We start from the raw sequence: 24,382 nt of genomic DNA on the forward strand, positions 1-24,382 counted from the left end.
AACACAGCACTGTACCAGCTACTAGGAAGAAAATTAATTCTCCCCAGCCGAAACCAGGACATTATGTCACCTGGCTTTTGCTGTGAAAGAGCCTAGGGCTTTGCATCCAAGCACTCACTCACTCAGTATGGCTACACTATATAGATAAATGATAACAATTTATTGTTAGGAACAGAATAATTTTCACAGGCAATTATTTTTCACAATTGATAGAACAGCTCAGTTGGGAGAGACCTACAACAGTCATCTAGTCCAACTGCCTGACAACTTCAGGGCTGACCTAAAGTTAAAGTATGTTACTAAGGGCATTGTCGAAATGCCTCTTCAACACTGACAGGCATGAGAAAATTAAGATTTTCCCATTTCTATATTAAAATTTCTTAGAAAAAGATCTAGAAGCCAGTAAGAGATGTCTTTCTCCCAGACACACCAAAAGCGCTTGATTATCTTTGCTGAGTTATAAATGCCAGGTTAAAAGAGACTCCTCAATTCTGGTCTGCAACTGTATTAAGGTGGAAGATTTTCCAGGCAGTCACTGAATTTTGGGAGTATAGAGATATGTATAGAAAGGTCTGTGAGGAGAGAAGGGGAGAGGGATCACCTACTATTTCTCTCTTATTCCCTGCTTTATCTCCCTCCTCTGCTGCCCTACACAAGAGTATCAGCCATTGCTTTAATCATCCAGGGGCTCTCACTTGCCTGTCACTGCTGGATTGGACAGAGTTTTCTGACATAGATCCCATCTTTTCTGGATGCACAGTCTGCTGCTCTTGCGTAAACATCTTATATTGCCTTTACTGTAGGCACTAGTGCAAGGTAATGCAATCAAGTATAAATCCAGGGAGTTCGATCACACAGAAGGGAAAAAAAAAAAAATCATCTAAACCCACTGTCACATGAGTTAATGTTAGAGTCGCTGATGGATTCCAGGGCTGACAAGGACAAATAAACCGCCTTGGACCAAACTCCACACTAGCAAGGAGAAAGGCCACCTTCTCTAATGCTTATTCCCTTAAGCTGAAAAGCCAATACCAAAATCCCAAGCCTTTTCTGAACTTACTTGTATGTAACAGACACATTTCCTCCTCAGAACTCTACAAATCCTCATTTCCCTCAATTTTAAGCTCCTTCCACCCTTCAGAAAGACACAAGAGTTTATCCTCAAAAATAAGAGGGAAACCTGCATCAGAAGCACTCATTTCTCATCAGGCTGCGAAACCCGGAGAACATAGCGGCGGAGGAAGAGCTAGGGAAGACCCAACACTAAGGTTTGTATGGAGTTTCCCCTTCCACAGCACCAGCTGGGGAGCTTAGAAACACCCCCACCTTGAAAAGCAACCCATCCAACCCCACCAAGGCGGAGAAGGCACCGATACCCCCACTGAAGCATCCCGACATATGCCCAAAAATCACCCAGAAGCCCACGGCAAGGCCAGGACAACCCTCCGCATCCCAACCGGCGCTGGAGCAAAGCCCTGCTTCTTGCCTGACCTCCCCCGGGGGTGGCAGGGAGCCAGCCGGAGGTATCATAGCGGGGGTGGGGGGCACTGCGGGGCAGCTCCCTCCACCTTTGCAGCCGGGATCGCCCCACTTTACCAACCCCAAACCCCGCTCCCTGTAGAGCCCCATGCCCTCCCCGCTGTCCGCGGCAGGGCTGGGCGGAGAGGAGGAGGAGGAGGAGGAGGAAGGAGGAGGAGGAGGAGGAGGCCGGTCTCTCCTCGCCTCCCCCTTCCCTCTCGCCGGGTTTCCTTGCAGCATTTCCATGCTAGAGGTCTCCACCGAGCTGCGGAGAGAGGATCTGCCTGGCTGCGCCGGGCCCTCTTCCTTCCTTTGTGCATCCCCCAGCCCCGTGCTAAGCCGTGCCCCCCCCCCCCCGGCCGCCACGTCCCCGCTTCATCCCCTCCCCGCCCCGGAGCCTCCCCCGGCCCTGGAGGCAGGAGGAAGCCGGCCCCCCCCCACCCCACCCCCGACTCCGGGCAGGCAGAACCGGGGCAGCGCCGAGGCACCGGGTGCCACGTCGTGCCACCCCCCCCCCCCCCCCGCTCCCTCCTTCCCGGCCCGGTCGGGGCACCGAGGCCGCATCCCCGCCCGCATCCCCGCCCGCATCCCCGCATCCATCCCCGCTCCCCATTTTCGGCGGCGGCGGGGTCCCCTTTGGCGGATGCTGCGCGTCTCCCCGGGCCGCTGGTGCTAAATGCTGAGCGCCGACAGGATGGAGGAGTTTCAGAGCGAGGAAGAGGAGCCCTGGTACGACCAGCAGGACCTGGAGCAGGGTAAGGATGGGGACAGCCCGTAAGCTGCCAGGGATGGCGGGCCAGGGGGATGCGGGGGCAGAAAAAGCCACAAATCTCGGGTACGGGAGGGGGGGATACCTTCTCTCGAGACTCCTATTTGCTTGGCAAAGCCAGCGCCTCGTCCTGCGGCGGTACCTCCGTGGAAATCTCGGCTTCGCTGCTCCAAACCGCTGTCCTGGCCGTGGAAAGTTTAAACCTGACGGGTAGAGGCAGGGAGCCCGGATCTGCCCTGGGTACCAGGGGGGTAAAAAATTTGGTGTGTTACGTCCACAAAGGAACCTGGTTCCCCAGAAAACTTGCTGCAGGCAGAATCAAACATGGGTAGTTATGACATTGCTTTCATCTCAGAGCAGTTGCAGGTAGAGTGAGCAGGCACACAAGTTAGAAATTCATACATTGGAAATAACGTTTTGCTAAGCTGAGGATGCTGAAAGCATCTCTCAAAAGCTTTTGCTGTCCAAGCCCAAATCCAAAGGGATCTTCAGCTTCTAAGCCACCTAATTACTTCTGGAGATTTTTCCAATCAGCCATAAAAGCAGGAGAAATTAGGAAGGAGAAAAAAAAAATCAAGGCCAAGTTTCAAACAGCAAAAATAGCCTCTTCAGAGGATAAACATTTACTTGTGTAGGTTGTTTTGAAGTAACTGTACCTACATTTGGATTAGTTCTATGTCGTGTTTATCCTAAGGCTGGACAGTTGGTGGCTGTGGGTATTTGGGGCTGCTTCTTTTTTTCCTATTCTTTATTTTATTTTGCTTCTCTTAATATTTTGAGTCAACACGCAGTAAGTAAATAAGTGGAAGAATTCCTGTTTCAGGCCAGCGGCCCAGGAATGAACTGAACTGATTTGTCAATGCATAGGGAAAAATCATTCCTACCTAAACACGGTACCCCTCTGCCACTTTGCACTATAGGTACTGTACAGTTATATATTTGCTTTAGCCGGCTGACTGTCAGCAGGGACGTGCGGTCCAGCTGCAGTGCCTCTGCCCATCCTCGCTCCAGTACGTTATGTCATGATTTAAAGTTTACACAACTTCAGCTGCAGGGCAGAGGCCCAGCAAGGAATGATAACCAGCCCCCCAGGGAATGTTGCAGCTGGTTTTTAACTCCAATTTCTCAATTAACAGGAAGTATCAATAGTGGGATACTGGGCCCTGTTCTTTGAAACACAACACTCAAATTAAGCCAGGGCAGAGCATGGAGATGGAGCTATCAGCTGAATAAACAGTGCAGCCTTTGAACGCTCAGAAATTCACATTTCTGGGTGACGTCTTCCCATGGCTCACAAGGGGCCTGGGCACTGGTCCAGGGGCAGGATCCAGGCTGAGAAACAGCAGAACGACAGATGAATATAGGGAGTGTTGAACAATGCGGGGCCGACTGGTTTTTAACCTAACGCTGTCCCTGGTGTCAGGTTTATGAGTCAGCACTGGCACCGTACAACTGGCTCACAACAATAAAACCACCTTCCCGCTGCAGGCCAGGTTCCTAGCTCTGTCCCGGCAATGTAAATGCAGAATAACTGCCTCCAGATGATGGATCGGTGCTGGGGATAGACTCCACCTTTGAGCACATACAGGACTGGAGGAAAACACAGACCCAAAACAAAGCCCAGCCGTAGGGTTTGCAGCCTCCTGTACAAATGGGGACTGCACAGGCTTGGACAAACTCAGAAGGAGAGATGGGGAAGGCTTTAACTGAAATCAGCCAACTGGAAAGGTCCTACGGGGTAATTACAACCGTAATTAATTTGCATGATGCGCAAAGCGTCAAGAAGGACAGTGCTAGACTTTGTCCACATACACTGGGCCTTTGCATTACAGCCGTAGCAGTATCTGGAAGTCTTTGGTGACAGCACAGCCACGAAGCTGTTGGTTTGGAAATGGGAATGGAAGTATGGTGCGAGACATCCAGCACAGCACAATTACAAGGCGGTCGCAGGCCAGCATTACTAAGAGGATCGGCATGCCAACAGCCCAGGGTCGCACGGAAACCCACGCCTGGCAGCAGCACCAGGAAGGCGGAGGACAAAAGCCTAGGCTTAAAGACTGTTCCTTAGGAGCGAGGGGTGGGAGAAACAAGAAACAACCTAAGCTAGGAGAGCAGAGAAGGTTCTTCTGTGAACCAGTTGGTTGCTGGGCCTTTATCGTCATTTCACAGCATCATCAAATATTTATTACATTTACATCCAAAACTGTTTGCTAAGCAACAGATGGCTTAACTGGGAGCTCTGTGATGATTATGTTAATTAACCATTTTAGCACCGCAGAGGAAATCATGCCTCCAGCTCCACTCTGAGCACCTGTTACTTTCCTCCCCATCTTCCACAGAGCTTTGCCTTGTGGAAGTAACTAATTTTTTCAAGAAAATAAACCCCACTCACTCATTTTTGGTTTTTTCTCCTGAAGTGCCCATAGTGACTGACTGCATCCACCACATGCCTCGAAGGCAGCAAGATCTGGTCTCCAGCCTCAAGGCCCTTCCAGCCTCGTTCAAATGAGGCTGGTGCCTTTCAGATTCCTTTACCTGTTTCCTAGTATTCTGTAAGCCTGCATGGTTCAAGGCATTGTACAAAGATGCCTTAGCACATAGAAGCAGAGACTCAAATCCCAGCCAGGATACTCAGCAGTGACATGGAAACAGTAGTGGTGTCCCCTGAGGTGTTTCATTCTTATGATGTTTCCTCTGGGAAGGCTTTCTGATTTGAAGAAAGTGGTAAAAACGGAGTTCTGATCGCTTGGTAGGATGGCTTTGCTTATTGCCAGGCTTTCTAAGCATGAATAGATGTCAGTGCTGCTTTGGTTCAGCCACAGCCTCACCTTCCATGGGCTGGGGAATCTGTGCCTCCTCTAAGCATTAAAACCAGAATACAGTGATGGTGAACCTTTTTCCAGCCATTGAGAACTGATGATGTGGCTACAGTTGCATCATACCCTGTGCACAGAGTGTACATGCAGCCAGACCCCAAGAGAACGAATGAGCTAAAATTAGAGAGTCTGAGCTGGGGATAAGTGGGGACACCTTTTCTGTTCATCAGAAGCATTTGTGTTCAGAATGGCTACGTGCCAACTCCATCGCCTCTGGATCCAAACAGAGCAGCGACCAGACCCGGCAGCTATCTCTGCCAGCCACTTCCAGTCTTCATCTCCCCCACAGAAATCTCCCAAGACAAGTTCTCCTCGCAGTCACCCCGCTGCATTCTCTGATCTTCCCAGCTTCCCTGCCAGCATTCAGGTCTAAGACAAAAAGCAGGGTGCAGCCCAACAGGAGGGCTCTCAAAGTCACCCTTGCGGTCTCTGGAGCCTAAATATAGCCTCAGTGCTGGGGTGATTCCTCTCATGTAAATAAAACAGCCTCGCACTGCTCCAACTTAGCCAGCAGGACCAGAGGTAGTGCAAGAACCAGCACCTCATCTCATTGCCACTGCAAGACTGGTAGTCCTCTCCTCCTAGGCAACCATAGAAACTTTTGGGGCAAACCATCTGCAATGCAGGCTTAGGACTTTACAGCTGTAACCTCTAAAGGTCTCCAGATTTAAGGATCTTATTTTAATTCCTCCTCCTCCTGCCAAGCATCTGATTGCTTGCATGCTAAGAAGGAAAATGACACAAGGTGCTGAGCTTGCACCACTCCCAACTCATCCATGTAAAGACACAGGATCACCAGTGCTCCAGTGATCGTCCCCTGACATTGGGATGAACCCAGGGGATCAGTGTTAGCACCCACTAGTGCCCATACCTGCCTGTTTTCTGCACCACCCAGCCTACATGGGGTGGTCCATAGAGCTGCAATTCCTATCAGCTTGCCCAAAGGATTCAGTGCACTGGGGAGCAAGTGGTACCCCAAATTTTGTCCTTCATGATGCAGTTATCCCAGCAGTCCAGCTCAGGGGACAAGCCACGCAGCTTGCCTGTCCTCCAGGAGCACAGCAGTTAACTTGCTGTCCTTCCTCCCCAGCAGCAAGCCAGAAGGACAGAGTTTTGCCTGCAGTAGCTGAGCCACTTACTTATTTAGCAGTGCAGTACAGCAGGTAGCTTATGGAAGTGGAAAGTTTTCGGTGACTAATTGCTGAGCTGCTTGGGAATGACAAGAGGGACTAGGAAAGTCACAGGAGACAGGGAAATAAGATGACAGTTAGGTTAGTCTGAGGAAGGGATGAGAGCCTCCAAATCTGGGGAGGAAAAAAAAAAAAAAAAAAGAATATATGTATAGATGTATTTTCCTAGAATAAAAATTCCCCTGTTACGTGAAGGCAGCAAGAAAAAGGGGTGTAAGAGCCCCACACAGCAACTTCCAGGATCTCCCTCCTGGTCTCACAGAAGCTCCTTTCTACATCTGCTGAACCCCAGCACATACTTCCAGCTGGGGGAGGGAACAGAATTAGAGGAACTGCTGGAAAGGGAAAAGGAGAGGCAAAGGGAAAAAAACCCAACAAAATAAATCAGTTTGCCATATCTCCCATCCTGAAACAATCAGCTAACAGCGGCACTTCTCCTTGGCAAGGCCATGCACGAAGGATTTATAGTCCAAGTCCTGAAGGACATTCCCCCCACGGCAGCCCTGAGCCTGAGGGACTGGGAGCCAAGGCACCAGCTGCTAACACCCTGCACGTGGAAGCTGTCCCCCCACGCCAGAATTTTCCAATCCTCTCTCTTTTCTCCTGTACCAGACAGTGCTGGCTGGTGACAGGGCGGGTGCACTGACTCAGGAACCACTTAGAGCTGTGACAGCAGCAGGGTCTGATCCTGCTCCTGATAAAAGCAGTGCCAGCGCTCAGGCTAATGCGCGGCTTGCTTGCTCCCGCACGCACTCGATCTCCTCTGCTAAAAGGCCTTTCCCAGAGCAGCACAGTGCTATACTCCCACCTCACCTGACTAATACATCTGTCTGCTCACACCTAACACACAGTAAGGCTTCCAAAGCTTCTGCTTAACCTGCTCAAAAACACATGCGGGCCAAGAATTTCTCCAGTACAAAATAATCTGGAGGAATAAGACCAGATGTTACACAACTGTTGGTCTTTGCACAGCTGGGAATTTTAAAGTTATTTTATGTTAGAGTTTGGGGTTTTTTCCATGTGTATTTAACAAACAGTCATAAACCTTCTCTCCAAAAGGTGACGCTTCTTTTAATGGTTTAAACAGCCTGTTCCTCTGCAGCCTTCTGGAGAGTCACTCCAGTTTATCCTGTGTGCAGTGCAGCTGCCCTGGCACTGCTCAGTTAACTGAAGATTTCAGTCCTTTGAGTGGATAGTATCCAGGTCCACGCTGACCTTTTCCAATGCTGCAGCTGCAGCGATAGCAGTTGGAGCAAAGACATTATCACGCTGTCCTCCAAGTTTTCTTGGCCCGCAAGCAAGTGTTGAGCCCTGGGAAGGCACACTGGACTGGGAGGTGGTAGGTGAGCACCCATCTCTGCAGGAGGAGGCAGAGCAAGGAGCAGCACACCACATCCCCCCGAGCATCAGTCTTTGCAGCAGAGCTGCTTCAGGGACACTGGTTTTGGTGTTGGGCTCCTGAAAGAGGCATTGCCCCGCATCCTGCTTAGGACTAGCGATGGACATAGATAACACCATCTTGAGAGTACAACAAGTATTTCATCACTCTTTTTCCTTGCGAACTCAGACTGGAAGGCTACAATACTGTGTTCTTCCTGTGTAGCTCCACAAACGGCACGAATCACTCGCCTGAGGTCAGGACCTCTTCCCGCATGGGCATCTCCTCCAGCCAGGCACACGCAGCCGGAGGAACAGGGCTTCAGAGCATTTCCCAGCAGTGGATGGGAAGGGAGCCGTAGTGGGGCAGCAGCAGGCAAGACGATACACTTTTCTTTAAAGCCAAGCAGAGGGGCTGCTACAGAAGAGGTAGGCAGTTTTTTGGTGTTGCTGCAGATCATCAGGCTGTTTTCTGCCTTTAGCTGTAAGACATGGCTGTGTAAGAAGGATCTTGTCTGTACCTACGTGCCTCTGGCACATGAGAAGTAGCAGACAGGAGTAGCCAGCAGCTGCAGTGCTGGCAGTGGTCTCGGGGGCCTGCTGCAGCTGCAAGTGGCACTTGTTCTGGAGCTTGGTTGCTCACTGAGAGACCAAACCACTCAGGACTGGCGGTCCCGCCTGCCTCCCACCAGCAAGAGGGCAGCAAGGGTGACCGAGTTGGCTAGCAATGGCTCAGAGTAGGAAAATGCATTGTGTGAGCACGAGCGGGGCTGGAAAGCAGACATGGTTAAGGCAGCCCATTGCTGTGGGCACTGTTCCCTACCACACAAGCACGCTGACCTGTCCTTTGCAGGTCGCCTTTGCTTGGGGCTCTGCACACGCACAGTACTGTGGTGCAGCAGCAGCAACAGACAACATGTGAAGTCCCCCTGGTGCTCATCCTCCTTGTCCATCCTGGGTCAGTTACAACCTCCTGCCTCCAAAACACACCAGGGAGGTGAGATTCCCACATGGCATCAATCCACATGTCTGCATCTTTAGCTTTAAAAGACTAGAAGCCTCTATTCATGGCTCTCTGCATCCCAACATAATTAATTAATTGGAGCTTTGCTGCCTGGAGGAGGGCTGCATGCAGGAAAGCACTGGCTGCCTTTCTCCCTCCTCTTTCCTCGCTTCTCCTCCCCAACAACGCCACTTGTATGTATTTATTTAGGACGCTTTCCGATCCAGGTGCACTATCAGAGCCCCCAAGGCACCAGTCACCGAGCTCTTTGAAACCATTTTAGCCTACAAGGCAAACATAGGCACCAAGGCTGTTTAGATAAGAGAACAGCAGGGAAAGACGCAGATGGGGCCCCAAGCATGGTCTAATAACATACTCCATGTTATCATGCTCTAACAACTTCACAAAACGCACATTGATTGCTGTGGGCACAGGGATGGGACTGCTGTTTTTGTGTTTGTATAGACACATACAGATTATAAGCAGAGGTAACGCTAACATACAGGGAAGGCTTTGGGGCACAGAATGGTAGAGGGCAGAAAGAAAAGGTATCAATTAAATCAAAAAAGCCTGATGAGCATCGGAGAAGACTAAAAAAAAGAAGAGCTGATAGAAAGGAAATACTGAATAGGACTGAAAAATACAGAAGGCAAGGAAGGGAGCAGCAGGGGCTGAGAAGGCTGGAGGGCTTCCCTGCAGCACAGCACGGTACAGACAGTGCATCCCTGAGCCCCTTGTCGGGGTTTTCCACTCCTTGGTGGTGCCACTTTTGCTCAGGGGACTAGAGACAGCATGGAGGGAGCTGCTATCATTGCACCATGCTTACCTCAGTCCCCTGCAAACCACCTCTCTCTGCCCCCACCTGAGCTCCCCCCCTACCAGGGATACTTGCAAAGCCAAAGGCAGCCCAGGGGTACATAACAGATTACACGAGAGAAAGAAAAGGCAAAGAAAAGGAAGAAAAAAACAAGCAGGAAGCCCAGTAAATCTCATTAGGCTAACAGAAATGCCCGTTTGACCAACATCAGCTCAGCCCAACTAAAGCCATAGTTTGAAAAGAGGAGGAGAAGAGGTCGGAGGTGGCTGTGCTGCCAGGGGCTTCGCACACACTCTTTGCCTGCTCTTACCCAGCCCTGCCAGAGGCATCTTTCCCCCTTGCTGCACTGGGCTGCTCTGCAAAGCAATCGCTGCCTTTGCAGTACCCCTGATGACACCAAAATGGCAGGTCCCCACAAAAACCACACAGAACATCAAGTGTAAAGCTGAACCGAGTAGCAATGTCTGAGTTATACCACTGTAAAAGGGATGGAAAATCCACGCCTCAGCAGTAACGCTGGTGGCTCTCTGAAAGCTCTGCCTGGCCATGGGAAACACTATCATCTGTGGAATGGGCATGTTGAAAAGGCTTTTCCAGGTTGCTTGCGAGTTGTTGTCAAACGGCACTTGCTTCTCTGCATCCCAGCACATTCCATTGCAAAGGCTTATAAGGGCTAAGTACACAGATTGCCTCCATCACCTGTCATGGAGCAGCAGTAAGTGATACACAAAAGCTGATCTTCATTGTAATATACCCAGACAGCACAATCCCTTGCAACTAAGAAGAAAAATAAATGAGTAGCAAGTACACCCTACCCTGGGGTAAACCAGCATAGCATCATTTATTTAGATTTTGAAAGGAATAATTGCACCTACCCTTGACTCTAAGTACCCATGTGTAATGGAGCAGACAGCAAATGCAATTAAATTAAACGTCAACAGCATTAAACATCAGTTCTTAACTCTCAACCTACCCCATCCATCAGCTAACAAGCACCCTGAACTTCCTCCAGAGACCTCCACGCCAGCGCTCTGCTAGCTGCTCCTCCCTGCTCTTTAGCAGGTGAATTCACCACCTGCAGCAGTAGGGGAGGAGCAGCCCTTTCCACAGCCCCACATTTAGGAAGGGACCAGAAGTAATTCTTTCATAGATGCTTAGCTGAAAAGGACCTGCAAATACTTGCACCATAAAGCCCTGCTTTTTGGCACTCCCCGCAAGCCTGCCTGTCTCGCAGAATGGGGACGGGGTTAGTTTATTTAAAGGTGAGGAGCAAAGCGCAGCATCCCTCACCTGCGCTCGGAGCAGCCGGCACGTTTTCTCGCGGCCTAAACACATGAATCCCTCGATGCCAGGGAGATGACGGGAAAGCCCAAAGCGGCTGCTCCAGATGGTGGCTTCCTCGGAAAGCCTTATTTACAAGGACCATCTGAATAGCTACCGGATCACCATCATGCCGAAAGCAGCCGAAACCTCCCCTGCCTGGCACCAGGTTTATAGTTCCCCACAGCCACAACCAGGGGATGCTGGGGGGAACCCCCTCCCTTCAGAAAGCAGGCTGTGACAAAGACTGCTCTGCCCAGACAGATGCAGGCCGGCACTGGGAAGGCAGAAACAGCTCCAAACCCTCTTTGTGCTTAATTGCAAGCTGCTATGAAGGCTGGGGAAGTGCCCAGCTCCACAGCAGCCCCTTGCAGCGCACATCTGCCTGTGCCAGCATTGCCACAGGGTGCTGCAGCGGGGGAATACCCTGCAGTTTGTTCCTCAGCCTCTTTCAGTCAAAGACAACCTGCTACAGCTTTTGGATGAGGATTTTTTTTTTAAGTTTCCTCAGTGACACAGAGCTAGCAGAATTATCGCTGGGCTGCTGATGATGATCATCTCTGCAGCTCCAGGACGGCTGCCTCGATGTACTGCCCAGCCACGCTCCCCTGTACCAAGCACTGCTCAGATTCAACTCCTGCTCCCTTCCCACCATATAGTCTCTCTTCTCTTCCCCTCCCTTCTTGCTCAGGCACCTTTTCCGTGGAAGCTTGCAGGGAAATGCAGCCTCCGTCCCTCCCTCCACTTCGTTCCGTAGGCGCAGCTCTTTGTTTGGGGACGCGGGCTGTCTCCTTGGCTGGTGTTAATTAGAAGGGTCACGTCAGCACTTGCAGCACTGAGAGCCACAGGGCACCAAGCTGGTGCTGCCCAGGATAGTTTGCATCCGTAGTCCTCTCCCAAATAGGATTTGGGCAACACCAAGGCCCCCATTTTTTAAGTTGGATGTTGGCCATTTCATGGCAGTGCCTTCAGCGCAGGCGGGCTGCAGAGGGATCAGGCATATCAAGCGGACACACAGCACAGCCGCTCCCCACCACTTTATTTCTCCTCCTGTGTTGAGAGGGGAGGGGGAAGGGAGGCATCAGCATATCAGCTAAATTAGGGCAAGTCGTATGGCACTGGCTGGCTGATCCGACAGTGGAGAAGCAAAGAGGAATAAAAAAAAAAATTGTGGGGAAACCACAGTGCTATGCAGAGAGAATCCCCAAATTCCTAAATAGTTCTTTTTCCCCCCCCAACAACTTACTGAAATTTCACAGTCAGCCTCAGGTTTCTGAGGTCTCCAAGGAGAGGAGCTGTGTGCTCCCCCAGCCCGTGCAGAGCCACAATTAATGCCAAGATCAAGAGGGATCTGGTCTAAAGACAACATTAAAGCACTTCCAAGCAGCATCCCCACCCTCTGCATGGTCCCACAGCCTGGGGGAGACCAACAGGTGGGGAAGAGGACTCGGGCGCAAGGCGGGTGGATGAGACAGGATTACCGAGGACGCTTTGGCTGGCTGGCAGGCAGAGAGTGAGTGTGTGTGTGACGATGGCTGAGGCAGTTAAAAGACACTAGAAGAATGAATTCCCCCATGTCCTTCAAGCCTGGGGTCTCCCAGGCCCTTACACTCAAAATGGAAACGAATCAATTTTCTCCTCAGAGCTCAGCCCCGTTCTTTCCTCTTTCCCACTCGTCCCCAAACACTGCCCATTTCCCCCATTAAATTATTGCTGACAGAGCCCTTTAAATTACAATGCAGGATCTTGCACTGCCTAATCCACTTAACTCAACCCCAGCTGATTAAATTGGATGCCATATGGTGGAAGAGCACTGGTGTAATCCGCAGGGACGGAGACACACTTGACTCATTACCTGGAGCGCAGCACGGAGCCCTCTCGCTACACACCTCTGTACCGGGACCCTGCTTGCTGCAAGGGATGCGATTTGCAAGGTGCCGGTCTTCAGCAGCGACACTGGCTCTGGCAAGGTGGCAGTGCCATTAAATACAGCCCCAAGCAGCTTAAAGGCACAAATTGTCCTCATCTCTGCTGGCATCTGGCTGTTCCCCCATCCCCAGCTGGTGTAGCAAACACTCAGTCTCCCAAGGGCACTTTGGAAACTAGGGAAATTTGGTGCTTGGAAAAAAAAATAAAAAGAAAAAAAAAATAGGTGGATGAGGTCTGTCCACGGGGAAATGTGCCAATATCTTGATTGCACTGATCGCTGCAATCGCAGCCCTCAGACCAGGTCACTGTGCAATGATGAGGATTATAATTAAAAAGGTCACAGCCTAGAACAACACCCTGCAATGCAGGCCACAGCTGGAGAGCACATTCCCATGGTAAAGGGGAGATTTGAGGACACACTGAGCAGCGGTTGGCTGGACCACATCTGGGGAGCCAGCCCTCGGCACCGCTGGAGCCGCAGGGAAGGAAACAGGGCCATCACCCAAACTAATAACATATCAGCACTTCCCACAGTGCAGCATTATCCATCAGGAAAGCCCCATCCCAAGCACTGACAGCACTAATAGCACTCCTCCCGGCGAGCACTCGTGCCCAAGAGGTCAGTGTGAGCCTTGTTTTGTGATGTGCCATTTGAAGTTTGAGAGATCAGTGATTTTCCCAGGCTCAGAATACATCCTAGGCATGCTGGTTCCCCTTCTTGCCTTAGTTACCAACTATCCCTCTTTCCCAATCAGCTGCATAGCCAAATTAACTACTGGAGGAAATTACAGCTGCTCTCAGTCCTGGCAGAGCTTTTGCAAAACACATCATTAGTTGCAGACTAGAGAGGAGCATTATGACAGGCTGAAAATGCCAGGGCAGGAGACCCAGGTCCCCTCACACACTGCAGGATTGCCACTCCTTAATTATCTAAAACTGCATGATAAACAGACCAGAGAGAAAAAGAGCAATAACACACATCAGGACCTGTTTCCTTACCTTTTTGAAGGTTTAAGGCCAGATTTTCAGTCTGTCACCATAAGAGCTAGAAACTCACCTCTAAAAGCATCAGGAAAAATAGAAAACCACATGATCATAGGAGGTCAGGCTTTAAGAAGACAACCAATTTCAGTGAAAGCAAAGGGATGTTATCAGAGCTAGCTGTGCCATCCCAGGCCCACAAACAGCATCACCCGAGGTGCTCAAACTTTGGCCAATACAGGACTCACAGGATCCTGGGGCTTTTTCTTTACCCAGGAGGCAGCAAACCCAGTATTTTAAGCCAACTACACTCTCAATGTCTATTTTTCCTGGCGCTTCTCCTAAAGTCCAACTATTTCAGTAGCTTCCTAAGGGTGTTTAGAGGTGGCAGAGAGTGAACACAAAGTGGTTTATCCTCACCCTGGAGCTGCCCCAAGGAACGAGCCGCAGACCCGGCCGACGCAGCGCTGCCTGGGCAGCAGAAGCAGGAGGTGCTTCCAGCCCCCTCGGGCCACGCGTGGTTTTATTACTCATGTCAGTCTGTTAGCAGGTGATGGATGGAGGCTGACGGGGAAGGCAAGGCACTCCCTTCGTTAGAGATAATAATATAATTTACAGAGCATCCCCAAGGCCCTGGGGGGCTTTACCAACCCTTGCTCTCATTCTGACAGACGCTGAGCCTGTTTCAGCCCTACAGGTCTCGGCGATAGGGGATGGAGGTGCTGAGCACCTGCCACAGCCAAGCCCCATGGGCCTGATCCTGGCTACGCAGCGTGGAGTGCAATGCAGAAGGGTTATGCAGCCAGCCGGGCACCAAATCCTCATTGCATGGAGGAGCTGCAGATGTCCCGAGCTTGGCCTCCCCTTAGCCCTGCAAAACAAAAGAGGCCAGATCCTGTATGTCCCATAAGCATGCCTCCACGTCAAAACTTGCCAATAAAACCAGTACCGTGCAAAATGCGCCACTGTGTTTGGTGCGGTGGCATTCGGGGACACCCCCCCCCCATCCACCCGTGGAGCCAGGAGAACTGCAGCAGCTTTGTCCCATCTGCTTTTCAGACTTGCACTTGGCCGCAGAGCTGGGGAAGACACTGCTGGAGCGCAACAAAGAGCTGGAGGACTCCCTGCAGCAGATGTATGCCACCAACGAGGAACAAGTGCAGGAAATTGAGGTAGGAACACAGTCGGGCCAGGGATGGGGACGGGAGCTCCTCGGCCACTGCTGTCACCTAAGGGCGATGGTGGGGAAGGGGCTCTTCCACCGATGCCAACAGCTCAGATGCCAGGAGAAAGGAAGGGATGCGCCATGGGGATGGCATTTAAAGCCCATTCCAGCCCTGGAGAGGATTCCCTTTTCCCACTAACTGGGATTTTCCCCCTTCTTGCATCCCTACCCCCTGCTCAGATGTGCACATCAGATTTTGGCACGAGGTTGCATCTGGGGCACATTTGGCCTTTCCCTGCCCATCCGCCAGCCTTCACACTCACTTCTCTTTCCTCTGCTGCTGCTTTCCCTCGATTCTAGTTATTCATAATCGTGTTCCCAGCTGGCCCCTCGGCACCCCCGTAACACAGCTTCCTTTGTTAGAGGCATAAAATAGCTCTTTCTCCAAGAGCTGCAATCTAAATCAGTGTTTCAAGCATCCTTTGGGGTCAGGGCAGTATTTCTAAGAGCCCACAGAACTGAGCTTAGAGGCTTAAACCTGCTGTGCCGGGAGGGTTTTCATCTACTGGAAAACTAGGGATCTGTGAATTAAAAAAGATCGGAAACCCCCTGACTTAAAAAAGCCCAGGGCAGAGAAGGGCTGCGAGTTCACAAGAGCAGCATGTGATGGCTGCAGGGATCTGACAGCTGATGTCCGAGGAAACTGGTGGATGGATTTAGCCATCCCCCACCAGCAGCCCTTCAGGAGCATGTCCATCACAGGATTTGGGATCTGGTCCTAGCTGAGGGTGAGCTCTTGGGTAGATGCCCCTCTCCCAGGATAAAATCTCGCAATGACAGACTCACAGAGAGGGGTCTTTGAACACGCAGAAACCGCAAGTCTGCTCACATTTCACGGACTCAGAGTTTTAGCCGGAATTCCCAAGGAAACACAGCTTCTACAATCGATCTGTCAGATGATCCAGTAACCAACTGGCCAATTTCAGTCAGCTTCGGTGAAGGGTCACAGTCCCAGGGATATTAACTTTCTTTGGGTACTGGGAATAAAAAAGCAGCTGAACAGAGAGAGATTGAGGTTAGTGCCCTTCACAGAGGGCAGGGGAATTTCAATCATATTTTAGACATAAAATGACTTACAGTGGGCAGGGAGTATGAATATTTCAAGTGTGGAAGAGGCTTCAACTAGGCAGAGAACAAATCAGTCACAAAACATATTATCAGACTGTCCTGGTTTCAGCTGGGATAGAGTTGATTGTCTTCCTAGCAGCTGGTACAGTGCTGTTTTGAGTTCAGTATGAGAAGAATGTTGATAACACTGATGTTTTCAGTTGTTGCTAAGTAGTGTTTAGTCTCAAGTCAAGGATTTTTCAGCTTCTGATGCCCAGCCAGCGAGAAAGCTGGACGGGCACAAGAAGTTGGCACAGGACACAGCCAGGGCAGCTGACCCAAACTGGCCAACAGGGTATTCCATACCATGGGACGTCCCATCTAGTATAGGAACTGGGGGGAGTGGGAGCAGGGGGATCGCCACTCGGGGACTAGTGTCTATCAGCGGGTGGTGAGCAATTGCACTGCGCATCATTTGTACATTCCAATCCTTTTATTATTACTGTTGTCATTTTATTAGTGTTATCATTATCATTATTAGTTTCTTCTTTTCTGTTCTATGAAACCAGTCTCATCTCAACCCACGAGTTTTACTTCTTTTCCCAATTTTCTCCCCCATCCCACTGGCTGGGGGGAGAGTGAGTGAGCAGCTGCGTGGTGCTTAGTTGCTGGCTGGGGTTAAACCACAACACAGAGGAAGCAAAAGCCGTAGGAATTTCTCCTTGTGAAACAACCTGGATTTTGGATGTGGAGTGTTTCTGGTTTGCTTTTTCTTGCAGTACCTGACCAAGCAACTAGAGACATTGCGGCAGATGAACGAACAGCACGCCAAAGTCTACGAGCAGCTGGACCTGACAGCACGGGACCTGGAGCTAGCTAACCAGAAACTTGTGCTGGAAAGCAAGACATCCCAACAGAAGATACAGTGGTACGGCCTCCCCTACTCCCACCGCAGTGATGCTGTACCCAAGAGACCTTCATCTCACCTTTCCCCTGCCCCAAAGCGCAGAGTGTCCTTGCTATTTAAGCCATTCTCTTATCAGTCAGGTTTTGCAGCTATTTACAACACAAGCTCATTGCACCGATGCTGGTTGCATTGACCGATGCAGAGGTCAACCACAGCACAGGCGCCCCTGGGACGAGGGCTGGATAAAGGAGTGTCTGAAGCTGCCAGGAGAGAGACACAGCAGCCTCTCCTCAGATGTGTTTCCTTGAAGAAGAGGCACATAATCATATCAGGGAGGTCCCCAGCACACAGCCCAGCAGAAACACTAGGCACAGAGCCAGCATCTAATGAAACCCTGGCTAGTCCATGCTGAAACACCAGTTTATCAATAACATTTCTTTCCTAAAACAAGCCCATGATCAAGGTCATCCCTGGAAACAACAGACTAAGCCATGCCCTTGCAATGCAGCATCTTTTGCAAACAACTGTGCAGAGAGGGAGGGAGTTTCAGAGCAGAGAGTTTTACAAACTGCATTCACAGCCAGAACAAAACTAAATCTCTACCCGGTCTCTCTGTGTTTATCTCTACAAGATAAACAAGAGGAAGAGGGTAAATAGCTCACCTGCTTGCTTTTAGTGCAGAGATATTCCAGGATAGTGCTTATGTCCCAGAGGTGACTGTTTTAGCCAACTGATTTGAGGACAGAGGGTCTCACATTAGTACGATCCCTTGCCACCGCTCCAATCCCCCACCCTTTTCTACAAACACTGCCATTCAAGAGTGACCATGCAGAGAAAGACCAACCACAGCCATGAAAAGCAAATGCTGTCATGCTCCCAGGGCATAGCTAGAAACTGGAAGCACCTTCCGTAGACTGGCTTTCTCTATAGGGAAAAAACACATTTCAAGGACCCGTAGTGCTTAACTCCTCATCCATGCTCCCTCCTCTCTTTGCAGTTTGACAGAAACAATCGAGGGGCTACAGAACCAAGTGGAGGAGCTGCAGAAGCAGGTGGAGGAAATGCGGAGCTTGGAGCAGCTCCGCATTCGGCGGGAGAAGAGGGAGCGGCGCCGAACCATCCACACCTTCCCTTGCCTTAAAGAACTGTGCTCCAGCCCCAGGTACGGAACCTTGCCTTTAGCAACCCTTCCAACCTTCTCCCTCACCTCCTCTGCCTGCGAACAGGGGATGAGGTGGGTTAGCCCATCTGGGGGTGCGCAAAACCCCACATACACCCTGGTAAGAGACCTAGGCTTTGCATCAGAGCCTGAAACTCAGTGCTGGAGGTGAAGGAAAGACCTCCCTTTCACCTACCCGCACACCTCAGCAGGTGGCATTGGCAAAGCAGGGCCTTCACGATCCCAGCATCAGTGATGCCTCGAATGGGGAGACCTAAGCTCTTTTTCAGAGGGCAAGAATAGCTACCCAGGAGGATCTGGATGCCTCACGCAGCTGCACTGGGCCAGGTTGGAGGGGACAGGCATTGCCTGGAGGGGCTGGGAGTCTCCTGGCACGTTGGCAGGGAGCTGTGTGGGAACACACACCAGACAGGATGCGTTGTTCGAGCTCTAGATACTTCAAACCAGCATCTCCCAGTACAGCCCACCCAGTAACACATCATGTGAAGAGGACCCTTACCTCGAGCTGCCGACACAGCTTCCCTTCCCAAACCAGCACAGCCCTTTTTCCCTTTGCAGCTGCCTCCCAGCACAGTACCAGCATCTCTGGCTCACTGAAACCAACTGAGATGGTACATTTTGTCCTGTACGATGCCGGTACCCCCCAGGAGCACCAGTCACACACCAAGATATGCCACATGCTGCCAGGTGTTGGATGAACACCTTCAGCACTATTGCACACTTGATCCTCCTTAAATCCCAGCCACTGTGTTAATTCACTGACCTCGTGAGGGCATTTCTTGCTCAGCTTTGTCCATAGTAGGGGCTTCTTTAAATAGATAAGCAATCGATAAACTTTGTTACTGAAAGCATCCTCTGCCAGAGGATACGAACAAAAGACACTTTTACTGCAGCAGCAACAGAGATGTTTATGAGGCCATAACCTAACCCCCAGCAAAATCCACTTGATGTCTCTGTGGTTCCTTTCCCCCCAGCCCCCCCAATGCCACTCTCCCCCCAGTGCCTCAGGACCTCAGTTCGACTTGCAGCTCTGCAGTTGGCTCTGAAGGTCAGGCTGCCCTTCAGTAACTTGGAAATCTGTTCAATACCCCCCACCACCAGTCATGCCTCCCAGGGGAAGCCATGGTACTTGCTCTTTTCCAATCTGTTCTAACCAGATAGGATGCCGTGGGCACTTCATTGAGGAAAATCTGATTTCCCGACAGCAACGCAAGGGAAGGGGGAAGTGCTTGTTATCGCTTCCCAGGCAATGAAGAAGGGGCAACTCTGTCAAAAGTCTCTGTCTGCCTCCCTTGCTGTATAAATCTTCTCCTGCCCTCTCTGGAACACCTCCCAGACACAGGACAGCAGAGCCTGTGCTTCTGGTTTTTGGCTGGGTGGGGTTTGGGGTTGTTGGCAGATGCAGTCAGTAGTTGGTAAACTCCATGATGCAGTTGAGTAGCTGATGAACTCCAGCAGGAAAAACTCAAAGCCGCCTACTTCCAGCTCAGACTGGTGGCACTTGAACATTCATCTTTGCTTCACGGCGACGTTGTTGGCTGGTCCGTTAACCAGATGAGTCTTTTACCTTTTAGGGTTTCATTTCTTCCCTGTCTTTCAGGGGCTATCAAATAAGACTGCAGGTTCTCTGGGGCAGAGACTGGTCTCTGTGTCCAGAAGAGCCCCAGCCGCACCTTGTGGTCTCCTGGCACACAGGAGGAGGCATCTCTCACTCCATGAGCTCAGGTTACCTCCTTCCTGGGCATCAGTGGAATTACTTACATGACAATAAGATACAATGAGTCCTTCACAGACTGTCACTTAGTCAGACTCGCTCAAGGATCTTTCTTCTCTTTCAGGTATGAGGATGCGTTCCAAGTCCACAGCTCTTCCACAGAGTTCAACCAGAAGCCACTGGAGAGGGAGAATGAACGTCTCCAAGCCATGGTGAACTCCCTGAGGTCCCAAGTCAACCAGGAGAAGCAGCGGAAGGAGAGGGTTGAGCGAGAGTACACCTCCGTTATTCAGGAGTACTCGGACCTCGAGCAGCGGGTGTGCGAGATGGAGAACTGCAAACTGCGCATCAAGGAACTGGAAGCAGAGCTCCTAGAGCTACAACAGATGAAACAAGTCAAGAAGTATTTGCTCAGCAGAGAAGACAACTTGTCCGAGGCCCTCCTTGAGCCGCTGAATAATGCCCCAGAAGCAGACTACATTGACCTCTCTGAGGAGGAGGGAGGAAAAAGTCATGGGCCATCAATGACGCCTTCCCCAAACCACCCTGTCCGGAAAAGCTGCAGTGACACAGCCCTCAATGCCATCGTGACCAAGGATGCCGTGAGTCGGCACGAGGGCAATTACACGCTGCACGCTAACAACGTGCGCAAACGGGGCATGTCCATCCTGAGGGAAGTGGACGAGCAGTATCACGCCTTGCTGGAGAAGTACGAAGAGCTTCTGAGCAAATGCCGGCAGCACAAGGACAGCGTGCGCCACACAGGGGTCCAAACGTCCCGGCCCATCTCTCGCGACAGCTCCTTCAGAGACTTCCGAGGAGAGGGACATGAGTTGGAAGAGCGGAAAACCATGGAGAAGACCATCAGCAAACACGTGGAGGCCGTGGACAAGCGGCTGGAGCAGAGCCAGCCCGAGTACAAGGCTCTTTTTAAGGAGATCTTCTCCCGCATCCAGAAAACAAAAGCAGACATCAATGCCACAAAGGTGAAAAACAAGAGCAGCAAATGAGTCCTGCCTCTCTGCAACTCCCACGTGCAATTGCAACAGCCAAGTCTGCTCTTCAGCCCCAGGAAATGCCACGTGGCCCCTCTGCTTTGAAGGCTCGAGAGGTCTATAAGCAAGAAAATGTCACGGAGACTCAACTCACTTTTTTAAGCTTGGGCTCTGGACAACTCGTTGGGACAATTGTACATTGTAGTTAGAGGATTTCAGAAACTGTATGACCGATCTCTGCATGAGTTACTGCCGCTGCCAGACATCACAACAGCAAAGTAAACCACACCACGAAAAAAGAAAAACCGATCACCTCCTCCACCCTTTTCAGCTTGTCTTACAGCCCGAATATCTGCAAGCAAAAGCCTGGATGTCCTCCAGCATTCTGCCACAGCTGGGGCGCAGTGTTTCAAAGTAAAACGAAAAGCCATCAGAACTTCAGGGGCTGCTCCAGCACACCAGCCCAACCCTCCACTTCGGTTTTATGGCTAAGAACCTACGCTTGTACCCAAGAGACTTCTGTCTATGCCTTCCCCTTCCCCAAAGGACAGTATGTTCTTGCTATTTAAGCCATTCTCTTGTCAGTCAGGTTTTTCAGCTACTTACAATGCAAGATCATTGCAACTGGAAAAACTTGAAGAGAAACATAAAACTGTTCTGTCTTCATCAGCGTCGCTTAGTATTTCAGTCCATACCCTCCAGACTTTGTAGGCATATGGGATTTCCTCGCTTTCAATCTGCCCCAGTATTTCAGCCCAGGTGAAGCACTGTGCCTGGTAGGAACTTGCTGACCAGGGCTTTCCCATAAGCTAGACAAGAAGTGCTATTACAGTATCAGAGACATGCTTTCATCTCACGGTCTGGGTACCACCAGCCCTCTGTGCTGTGCTCTTGAAGAGGTCATCATTGCCCCATTGTAGCAAACTCCTCAAATACAGCTTGCATGGGCTTGCAAAACTATCAGTGACTTGCATGCAAGCAGAAGGATAAAGCATCTTATGGTGTCAGGAGCTCTGGCCCTGGCAGTAGTGCTGAACACACATTGCCCCACACTTTTGCTCTGAGCATCTCCCCAGTCGAGAGGACAGATTTCAGTTTTCTGCTGAAAATAATCTTTCTTGGCTGAGATACTGTCTCCAAAGGTTGTCACCTCTCATGTTCCAGTTCACTTTCCAGCACTGAAATCTCCTCACTTTTGCTTCTACAGACATGCAAACACACAGCCAAAAGGCCACTGCAGTCTCAGGAATCACCAGTTTCCATTTTTCATGAATTAGGTGTTGACCTTGTATGGTCAGACACGTGTTTTAGGCAGAGAAGCAGCATCTCATTACAGCTTAGGCAACACCCTGAGCATTGAGCCACAAAAATCGAGCAGTTCAGTGTAAGCTACCTATTCTGTACCTGCCTGGAGAAACTTTAGGCCAGATCTGGATTCTCTTTTCACCAGTTTACATCCCAAAATCTTGGGTAAATGGTTGGGATTTTTGCACGAATAAATGGGAATGTGGCTTTGGAGGGGAAAGACTGTTAAAATGTAATTATCCTCCGAGTCTCGGGCCTTGGTGTTAGGAGGAGCTACCTTTCTTTCACTCGCCATGGAATTAATGCAAAAATACTCCTCAAAATACCCTCTTTTGTTAAGCTGAGTACCACAGAGGTAAGTTAGCAGGAGTGCGATGGCCAAACCATACCCACACCAGAGGTCTCCTCCTCAAACTGCCCACCATCAAACGCTCTGCTCTTCCATGCTCTGCATTTTCAGATGCCCTATGGCCCCAAGCTCGAGAAATATTAGGAGCCATACACACGACTGTGGCTACCAGCTCTGTAACAGTATGAAGAACCTTCATGCCTTATTTATTTATAATGGAAAGCAGTTGTCTAATAAAATAAAATTAATAAAAATGAACAACAGCAGCAACAAAAACAGCGTTTTTGATTTTCTCAGAGCATTCACCACCCCATTACTTCAACATTTGTAGCAGGGGATATCTGAAGCAATGTTGGTTTAAGTCAGCCAATGTTTACTCTTGTAATCATCTGGTTGCTGCAGAGGTGTGGGAGGAGGATCACCTTCACTTTCCATTTTAAACAATCCTGTGTGAATCAGCATCACAGTTAAGCATAGAGCAGATTAACTATATTTTCAAATGCTTTATTCTCTTCTTGAATAAAAAGAAATGCCGGTATACTCAAAGCCGAGATTTTCTTTACAGCTACTTTTAAGAACAGAAGAGTTATTTCTTTGATTTTCATGTACAATTTGGGTCAAGAAAATGCTTCAGGCTCCTTTGCAGAAAGCAGAAAGAATATGCCGAACTATACTGCTGCATTATTTATATAATATACATTTTATGCACTTGGACTACTAACATTTGCCACATGATAAAAAAAACCTTTTTTGTCAGCTCTGAAGTCTCTGTAAAACCTCACAATTTCTAAGCTTGCAATTCAAATGCTATTTTTGTTTTGGTCTTTCTTGAAAACCACACATCCAAAAATGACTGATGTAAGTAACATGATATTAGTATTTGGCTTAACAAAGGAACAGCTGCTGTATATCAGCAGTTTGTTCAGCAAAGTGCTGAGGGCATTTTTTTCTGCATCCAAAAATATTAGTGGCCATATATATATGTCCTGATGACTATGTGAGTCAGAGTCACTTGATTTTTTTCTTAAGTGAGGCTTTCAGCGATCAAAGGAGGAAAAAATAAGCATCTTCTGGCCTTTTATCCCACCTTCAATCTAAACTTTTCAAATTGCTTTGAAAACACCAAGGAAAACTACACAACTCCACTAAGAGGTAAGAAGAGAGTATTAAGCAACCACGCTGCTCACCACAGAAACTGGTCTAATAGTGAGCAGCAGCTACTTAATAGCACACCCCCATGATGCAAGACAGAAAGAAAAATACTGCATGCAATTAAAATGGATGATAAAAAGTACGATATAATAGGAAGTAATGATTAATTTCAGAATTTGGCAAAACCAATGACCCTATTCAGCTCACACCATTAAGATCAATAAGGGCACAGCTTGTCAAGAATTCAGTTTTACACTGAATTTGAAAGGTGACATTTAGATACATGCATTTCCATCAGATCTAGTCTGGCTTCTTACTTTATCACCAGTTTGAATAACCCTTCAGAAAAGCACCCATCATTACAAATAGGGGTGGACCACTTGAAGCACAAATTCAAGGGTTTTACAGATCTCAAACTCTCAAGGGGGAAGAAATTTCCTGATTCAGCAGTCTTCCCTCTCTTACAGGAGCTGAGACCTTCTGGAAGGTCCCTCAAAGTCCCGACTTGCTCCTACATCAACGGCTTGTGCCCTCACTCGCACAAGGAGCAACGGGCTCCTTGGACACATCAGCTTTTGCATCACGTTTCAGGGATGGCTCCTTACAGCTCTCGCTCACCAGTGACCACCGTCACCAAATGGGGTGAGCTTGCTTTCTAAGCCAGCATCAGTACTGACACAGTTCATTTCTCCAGCTTAAATGTCAAAAACTTGGCTCCCCTTGGGTCA

General features: G+C 49.8%; 1 protein-coding gene across 1 annotated transcript; it reads left to right on the top strand.

Annotated features, from left to right (window-relative positions):
- Positions 1–1,863: 1,863 nt before the first annotated feature.
- On the top strand, positions 1,864–23,114 carry CDR2L (cerebellar degeneration related protein 2 like). The gene is made up of 5 exons (XM_075044493.1): positions 1,864–2,273; positions 14,840–14,952; positions 16,832–16,980; positions 17,957–18,121; positions 19,978–23,114. The coding sequence occupies exons 1-5, from the start codon at positions 2,195–2,197 to the stop codon at positions 20,861–20,863; spliced, it is 1,392 nt and encodes a 463-aa protein (XP_074900594.1). The 5' UTR covers positions 1,864–2,194; the 3' UTR covers positions 20,864–23,114.
- Positions 23,115–24,382: the final 1,268 nt, after the last annotated feature.

The sequence above is a fragment of the Buteo buteo genome, chromosome 13 (genome assembly GCF_964188355.1).
Source record: "Buteo buteo chromosome 13, bButBut1.hap1.1, whole genome shotgun sequence".
Classification (NCBI taxonomy): Eukaryota; Metazoa; Chordata; class Aves; order Accipitriformes; family Accipitridae; genus Buteo; species Buteo buteo.